We start from the raw sequence: 8,315 nt of genomic DNA on the forward strand, positions 1-8,315 counted from the left end.
ACCAGCGGCCCAGGTGCGCCCTCTGAGGAACACAACTTTGAAAATCTGCCACGGCCCAAAATCACCGGGTGTTTACATTTCGGTCCTCAGCATCTGGATGTACATAGAGTAAGTACGTCCTCCCCAGTCGGAGGCTCGTGACGCGCCCGCAGGCCGTGAGGTTTGGGGGAGAACAGGTTTCCGACCCAAGGCAGCAAGTCCGGGGTGGACGGCAGGGTTCTGGCAGGGGGCCGGGAGGCGGCCGGGGCTCTGGGAAGCTTCTGGACGGAGCTGCCACGGCCTGCAGCGGAACCACACGCGACAAAGGGCCGCGGGCCCTCGGGGTGGCACCCTACAGCTGCAGCCACAGAGCTCCCGACAGAAAGCTCTTCTTGTCAGGACTGCCACACACAGCTCTCCACCCTACGTGACTGGTGCCACGTCGTACCGCTCAGAAAATAAAGGCAAACTGTTGCCTTCGAAGACGCCGCCTCAGTGAGTCTGAGCGGGGAAAGCGGAGGGAGGCATCCAGAGAATGCTGGCCTTTCCACAAGCTTCAGGCGCCTCCGGGGTGGCGGGCGGGGGAGGAAGCTGCCTGGAGAACGTTCTAGCTTCCACTCAGATCTGCTTGGATCCCACAGGAACAGACCACCATGTGTGCTGCCTGCGGCAGCGGAGGCAGGAAAACGCCCTCCTGCCTGGGGCCGCCTTCCTCCACACAGACCACGCCGTCCCTAGGCCCCGGGCAGCCTCGGCTCTCCCCCTCGGTCCCCTTCTCTCCTGCGAGGCCAACCTCATTTCCACAGCCGTCCACCCCACCTCCCCGGACTCTTCCTGCCCCAGACGAGCACGGACTCCGCGCTCCCGCTCCCCCCGCCACCTGCGTGGACGGGATCCCCCGACAAGCACTGCTGCTCCCCCGCTGGAGGGGGACACTCGCTGCTACTGGGGGCGGCGGGCAGGCAACAGAGCAGCACCAGCTTCCCTCGGCCCAGATGACTCAGCGAACGGAAACCTGGCGCTCCACCTGAATGGCCTGTCGTGACTTGTCACGCTGCCTGCGGGCATCACCAACTCCACTTTCGTGGCTACACTCCCAAAGATGGGGAAATGGAGCCAGCGAGTGGCAAAGCTGAGCCCCGGCCCTGGGTGTCCCAGCTCAGCACCCAGGGCCCTCCCAGGGCACCCACGGTGACCCGGGCAGGTCAAGACGCTGGCCGTGAGGGAACTGGGGACACCCCCACTTTCTGCACCGAGAGCCTGTGTCACATTTAGCTTTCTACAGTTAGCACTAATACTTCCACGTCAGAAAAAAAATTCAGTGTTTTCTTAATCAACTATTTTAACGACTGGGTGGCAAACCCACCAATCTTACCTTCTTCCTGTTTGGAGGAAACTTCAGGAAACGCAGCACCACACAACGCTATCAGAAATAAAACAAAGTTTGGTCAGTGCCCACCCGAAGCCTGGGGTCGGGGGAGGCAGGAAGGGAGCCGGCACTGGGTCACAGGGCAGGCAAGAAAACCTGGCTCCCCCGGGCCAGCCAGCTCACCCCCAGGAATTAATCTTACAGAAGTAACTAGAGTGCAGAGAAGATTCTAGCTACTGCGTGCGAAAGGATGACGTATAGTTCCAAATAAAAGGGAAACGACCCACCCGGCCAACAACAGTGACGAGGCTAAACACAGCAGGAGGCCTTCCAGACGGTGGGACAAGGTGCTGCAGTTTATGGGAGACGGAGGTCCCTGCTCACAGACACACGTGCGGCCACCACCCACTCGGAAACGGGAAAGGTTACAGGACAGGCCTTATAAAGGAACCCAGTTTTATAAACATGTTCGTACACGTGTGTGTAAACAAACACGGGTAAGAGGGGATGTATGGGTACCGTTCCACCCGTGTCAAGTTCAAAAGCGAGTAAGACCAAGGTCTGGTGAACGTGCCTCAGGCGGGTGGGACTGTCCCTGAAAAACATTCCAGTAGGGGCTGGTCATGGGATTACGGGTCCATGTGCTTTGTGATATGTAGCTACATACACACCGACGACTGGAGCACTTTTCTAGAGGTTTGCTACCCTTCATTTTTGAAAGCTTATAAAATACTTTATTATGATTTACTTATTCTTTGAGAGAGAAAGAGACAAGGCACGCACATGCACCTGCGGGGGAGGGGCAGAGGGAGGTAGAGAAAGAATCCCAAGCGGGTTCCAAGCTCTGGAAGGAGTTCGACACGGGGCTCAATCCCACAACCCTGGGATCATGACCTGAGCCGAGATCAGGAGTCGGACACTTAACCAACTGAGCCACCCAGGCGCCCCACAAAATAAAAGTTTCTAAACAAAGTATATGCACACTCAGCTTGTATGAAAAAGTCCAGAAGCACTCAACACTGGTGACAGTGTCTCCAGGGAGCAACAAGTGGACAATGTCTTAACGTCAAGGACCAAGCACCGGGAAAGAGGAGAGAAAGGGACGGGCTGCGGAGCCGAGGGCCACACCATTCACATCCTTGAGGACACCACGTGAGAGTCTAGGATCTTCTCAAGCTGAAAATCAAGCCAACAAACAGAGGAGTGACACACGCACATTCAACCACCTCAAAGCCCAAAGTGAAGGCCACCACTTGTCACAAACGGAGGACAAATACTGGCTGCTTCGAAGGCCCCAGGTGGGGCGGAGCGAACGGCCTGGGAGACACGCCTGGGGCCCTGAGAACCCATCTCGGCCATCCCAACGCTGGACGGCCAGCCCAGCACAGGTGCGGGGACTCTGGCTGCCCAAGGGGCCTGCAGCCTCGAGCGCGGGGTGAAGGTTTTCCACGTATTTGTGCCGTAAAGTTGAGTGAGAAAGCAGGAAACGAGACGGACACAAAGGACTCTTCAACCAGTAAAAGCACATCTTGGAAGGAAGTGCACCAAAGTGGTTAACAAAAATTATTTTCTGAGTGGGAAAATTCTGGATGTTTTCCACCTTCTTCCCTCCGGTATTCTGTATTTTATGGGGCAGTAACTGGTATCAGATAAGAATCAAAGACCACAAAAAACCACCACGAGGGACAGCTGCCCACGTGAGGCCCGAGGGAGGGAGGCTGCAGGTGGGATCAAGGCAGGTGACACCAAGGACGGGCCCAGGCCGGGTCTTCCACCGGGGAGAGGAGGTGGCCCAGGACAGGCCAAGAAGAGCAGACAACTTCTAAGGGAAGGAGCAAGAAACACCACAACGGGAAGACTCGCCCTTCGGGGGGCCGCCCCAGCTGCCGCTACTGGTGACATCACCAGCCCACAGGGTGCCGAGGGGATGAGAGCCAGGACAGGTGCTGGGCTGACAGCCTCGCAGAGTGGATGGCACCGAGACACGTCACCAGGGGGAACCAGGATGCCACGGGGAGGCCAGACGGGAAGGACACACGGGGACAGAAGGGACCTGCACCGGGCAGGACGCTTTCCCTTCCAGGCTTGGGCTGCCTCTTCTGGACCCACAGATGCCACAGCACTGATGTGGTGGCGGAGGTGTGAGCCCGGCTGACACCTGGGGGCACACCTGGGGGGCTGCGATGGAAGGGGCGCTCAGGTGACCTCTGCGAAGATGCAGAGGCCGACAGCCCGAAGAGAAGCGGAGGACTGGTAAGGCAAACCCCAGCTGCACGGGACACACAGTGAGGGTGTCACACAGAAGCACTAGCAAGTCCGTGGGCGGCCTTCAAGGCCCCCCCCCCCGGACCCTCCAAGGCCACATGAGCACGGAGCAGGTGTGCAAACACACAGCCAGCATGACCCCGTACTACGGACTGATCCTTCTGCAGGTGACACAGAAACCTTCCTGGTCAGCAGGGCAGCTGCTGTCCTGACTAGGAGGAGGAAGCGGGCACAGGCATGGGCGGGAAGCCACCAGGCCCCCGGGGGAGACGAGGCCTAGACCACACACACCCGTGCCCCCCCCCCCCCGGGGCAGAGCGCAGCTCACCAAGGTCGGGGCTGGCAACCACCAAAGGGAAAACCATTTGCAAACCACAAATCCTAACCACCTGACTGCAGGTGACCTTGGGAATAATCACAGACGAGGCCCCACGCAGAGGCCTCACCTAGCCGAACATCAACCTGAACAGATACCATTAAAATTCCAAATAATGTTACTTGTTAAAAAAAAAAATACTAGAGCAAAAACTTCAGACTCTTTGAACTGGATTCAGCAGAAAATGACAGGGGAGTGGCCTGGGACTTGGGAATGTGTTCCATTCAAAAGAGAGAGAGAGAAAGAGGAAGAGAGAAAGACAGAAAACCAGAACAACTCTCACCTGCCTGCACACTCCCCATTAGGAAGGGTGACACACAAACCAGAAACCCTGAACATGAGGCGAGAAGACAATCGGATGCCCTGACTGCTGGGACCTCACATCCTCAGGACCCGGATGGACCCGGACAGACGCCCAGGACCTCAAAACTATCACAGAGACAGAGGATCCACCACCGTCTGGTCTCAGAAAGGCCGGGACACCTCAGGAGGCAGAAACGAGCGCTTCCCTCGTACTTCTGTAGGAGACCCTCGCTGGCAGGTCCCTGGCATCACCTCTGTCCACGGAGGAACACGTTCCCACAGCTGAGTGTGACGACCCCAAGGCGAGGGACCTGGAGGGCGGCTCACTCCCACCACCGGAGACACTCCAGAGAGGAGTGACGAACAAGACTCTCAGCGACCCACCCAGGACAGCACAGAGCCAAAGCCCCTGACGAGGTCAGGACAGTGAGTGCGGACAGAAATCCCGGCAGCACGCAGGAAGGCAGCTACGGGCTTCACCACAGCTCCCCGTGAGCAGAAGCGCAGCCACTGGGGCAACGACGGCGTCCCTGGGCTGCAGCAAAGTGCATGCCCACCGGGGAGCCGCCCTTGCCCAGGACCCCGCCATAGGGCGGGTGCCTGGAGCCCCACCGGGCAGTCCGCACCCTTGGAGCGGCTGGCGGCGGGGGGTGGTTTCCACGCCCGGGTGGACACCGCACAGCTGGACCCGGGGGCGCTGAGCACCAGGCGGAGGGGGCAGACAGCGGGCACCCGGCCCGCTGTGGCGTGGGAGGAGTGATGGGGAAGCCGAGGGCGCCCTGTCTGGAGCTGGCCTACCCTCAGGTCTGCTGCGGCCCAGCCCAAGCGTGTCCCCGTGCCACCGCCCCCCGGCGGCCCACACTCCTCCTCCACGCCCAGGCCACGGTCTACGAGTGCCACACTCCCCCAGCCCTCCCAGCCTGGTAGGCTGTCACCCCACGGGCCTCGGAACTGGCCACCTGAAGGTGCCACGTGTCCTGATGCTGCAGAGGGAAGACGGCCTTGCCACTTGCTGAGGACTTACAGCTCTGCACGTCGACGATGCTCTCCAGAGAAGGAGGGAGAGAAGGCTCTCCCCACCTGGGAGAGCCCCGGCAAGGCCGCCCTCTACCTTGGGATAAACAAGGTGGGGTCTGGGGAGCAGGAACACACGTTCACCCTCACAGCACGTGCACCCTCTCCTTGGGCACAGCAGGGCTCTGTCCTCCTTCCCAGGCCAAGCACAAAGGCCTCCCCACATCCAAGAGGCAGTCAGAACCCTCACTTGGCCGAAACGTTCTCCCCCAAGACCACTTGTGGTGATAACTGAGGAACTAACACCAAGCGAGCAGAAATGAGCACAGAACAAATTTAGATTTAAAATAAAGCGGGGGGGGGGGGGGGGGGGCTCCTGGGCAGCTCAGTCAGTTAAGCATCCAACTCTTGGTTTCAGCTTAGGTCATGACCATGAAGTTTATGAGTTCGAGCCCCAAGACTGGCTCTGCACTGACAGCGAGCCGGCTTGGGACTCTCTCCCTACCCTGCCAGCCACCTCCCCCCACCCCTCCCCAAGCACACTCACTCTCAAAATAAATAAACTTTAAAATAATAAAAAAAATAGATAAAGCGTGAAAAGCACAGGTCCAGGGTAGCCTGGTGACTAAGTTGAAAAGGGAAAGGAAACAGAAACACAAGCCCTAAGAGCCAGAGCTATGCGGTGAGGGAGGGGCCCAGCTACCCTGCAGGGTGGTCCTCGGAGGCCAGTGATCTCCGGGCCTGATGTACTTTTACTCCAGATCCAGAACTTGCTCCTTCACCTGACACACCTTCTGAAACTCGGTCCCTTAGCCCCACTCTAAACGAAGCCTTAGCCTTACATAACATGAAGATACACCACTCGTCCCACTAAGGAATTGGAAGACGGGTGCTTGTTCTGTGAAATGATTCAGGGGTCACTACGATAACCTGACAACAAAAGAGACTTGTGCGGGAATATCCAGGCTTCACCCACCCAGGAACCACCAGGGGCCCAGCGGACCACACAAAGAACAGCTTTAGGTTAGGCCTCACCCCCATTCATCGAAGACCCTGAGCAAAGCCTGCAGTCTCGTTCTTCGGCTCCCCTCGCTGTGCCAGGAGTAACAAAATGCAAAGGCAGAACAGGGGCCACCTGTGTGGCCACAGCTTGCCCTACAGCTGACCCAGCACACCAGCGCAGAAACAACTGAGCAGGCAACCCCCAGAGCCCGCACCAGCCTGTAGGAGCTGCTGGACTGGGTCAGGGCTCTAACCCGAGTCCAAAGGGAATGACAGTTTTCACTTGCCAGGCATGACTCGCCCAGCTCCTGCTCACCTCATCCTGTACCAACTCCACGACAGGGGTTTTGTTACTAGTTCCGCTCTCCAAATGCAGAAAGGGAGTCTGGGCCAGGCAGCGGTAGAACTGGGACTGTGCCCAGCTCTGCGTGACTCCAATTCCCAAGCTCTTAACACCTCCCCCACCCACCCGCCCGGGCCCGGCCCCCGCCCCCCAGGCGCCCAGCGCCCGACGCAACACCTAGGGCTCCTCCCCTGCCCACCACATTCCAGCCTGGTTGTATCAGCAGAACGTCAGGGAGATCTGGGGCTTCACACAAATCCACAAGCTTCTCTTCCTGGATTCACCTTCTTGGGAGTCCTTATTGGACTTTCTGAAAGCCCTCACCGAATTAAGAAAAACAACCCCTTTAAATCCTAGAAGATTTTGGAGAAGAACCTGTGGGCAATACTCCATTATTATTGGCGGCAGCAGCGGCGGGGCAATTCCCTGCGTCTTGAAGGATAAACTCCCTCCGTGCTGAGGGAGAGCACCATCCCGGGCACTTGCCTTCTTCAACCTCCAGAGCTGCGGGGACTCCCATCCCGGCTCCCGCTACCCCCGCAGCTGGGCAGTCGGAGGTGGCACCGCCTGGGGCTGGGGCAAGAGGTGCTACGAGGACGTGGCACTGACCGGGGGGGGGGGGGGGGGGGGGGGGAGGGGAGCGCTGGGGGCGGGAAACGCACCGAGCAGGACGGGGGTTGCAGTGTTGCTGGGGGGACGCGGAACTACCCAGGGCGGAGGAGGGGGCCCCAGGGGGTCGTGGACCCGAACCCTAGGGGAGTGGGGAGTGTTGCTGGGGGTACGCGGAACTACCCGGGGCAAAGAAGGGGGCGCCAGGGGGGTCGTGGACCCGACCCTGGGGGTGAGGAGTGTTGCTGAAGAGATGCAGAACTACCCAGGGCGGGGTAGGGGGGTGCTAGGGGATCTTGGGCCCGACCCTGGGGTGGGGGGGGGGGGGTGTCAAGGATCCGGATCCGACGGGGGGAGGGGGAGTGTTGCTAGGGGGACGCGGAATTACCCGGGGCGGGGGAGGGGGTGCTAGAAGGTCTTGGACCCGACCCTGGGTGGGGGATTGCTGCTGGGGAGATGCGGAACTACCCCAGGGCGGCGCGATGGCCCGGGACCGCGCCGACCTTCCGCCGCTCACCTGCGCGTGGGCCACCACCAGGCTCTTGTTGCCTTCCCCGTGGTACCCCCATTCATTCTCGTCCATCTTCCCCTCGTCCATCCCCCGGTGCGGCCCTGGCGCCTCACGCGGCCGCGAGCTGGAAGCCGCCGGTCCGCCTGGGCAGCAGCCGCCGCCGTCGGGGGGAGGAGCGCCTGTCAGCCACGGCCTCCCCTCGACCCCGCGGCCCCGACTTCCAGGCTCTTAGTCGCCGGAAGCCACGCCCACGGTGGCTGCCATGGCCAAGCCGGGCAACTTCCGGGTTTACGCCCGCTTCCCCTCCATTGACCACTACGGTGGATAGGCAGGAGGCCATCTTGGATGCTGGCACATGACTCACTTCCGGAGCGCGGATTTTAGAACAGGAAAGGAGGTTTCCGCCCCGGGCGCCGGAAGTGAGGCAAGCGGGAGGAGCCGGCGGCTCCTCGGCGCCCGGGACCGGCGTGGCCGGGAGTAGAGGTTCGGCGGCCTGGGAGATAGGGAAGACGCAGCCCAGCCGGCGGGCAGTGGGGTGTACGGG

At 60.1% G+C, this 8,315-nt stretch overlaps 1 protein-coding gene across 1 annotated transcript in view; it reads right to left on the reverse strand.

The window, feature by feature from the left end:
* The window catches only part of IPPK (inositol-pentakisphosphate 2-kinase), a 48,355-nt gene extending 40,381 nt beyond the window's left edge, over positions 1-7,974 (reverse strand). The window contains exons 1-2 of the mRNA XM_047100493.1: positions 7,778-7,974; positions 1,355-1,402 (exon numbers count right to left, since the gene is read on the reverse strand). Coding sequence (XP_046956449.1) covers positions 1,355-1,402; positions 7,778-7,858 — 129 coding nt within the window. The 5' untranslated portion in view covers positions 7,859-7,974. The remainder of the gene's footprint in view (positions 1-1,354; positions 1,403-7,777) is intronic.
* Between the last annotated feature and the right edge of the window lie 341 nt (positions 7,975-8,315).

Source organism: Lynx rufus, unplaced genomic scaffold (assembly GCF_022079265.1).
Source record: "Lynx rufus isolate CCGP_SWC_20201006 ecotype Redwood Valley unplaced genomic scaffold, mLynRuf1.p SCAF_10, whole genome shotgun sequence".
NCBI lineage: Eukaryota > Metazoa > Chordata > Mammalia > Carnivora > Felidae > Lynx > Lynx rufus.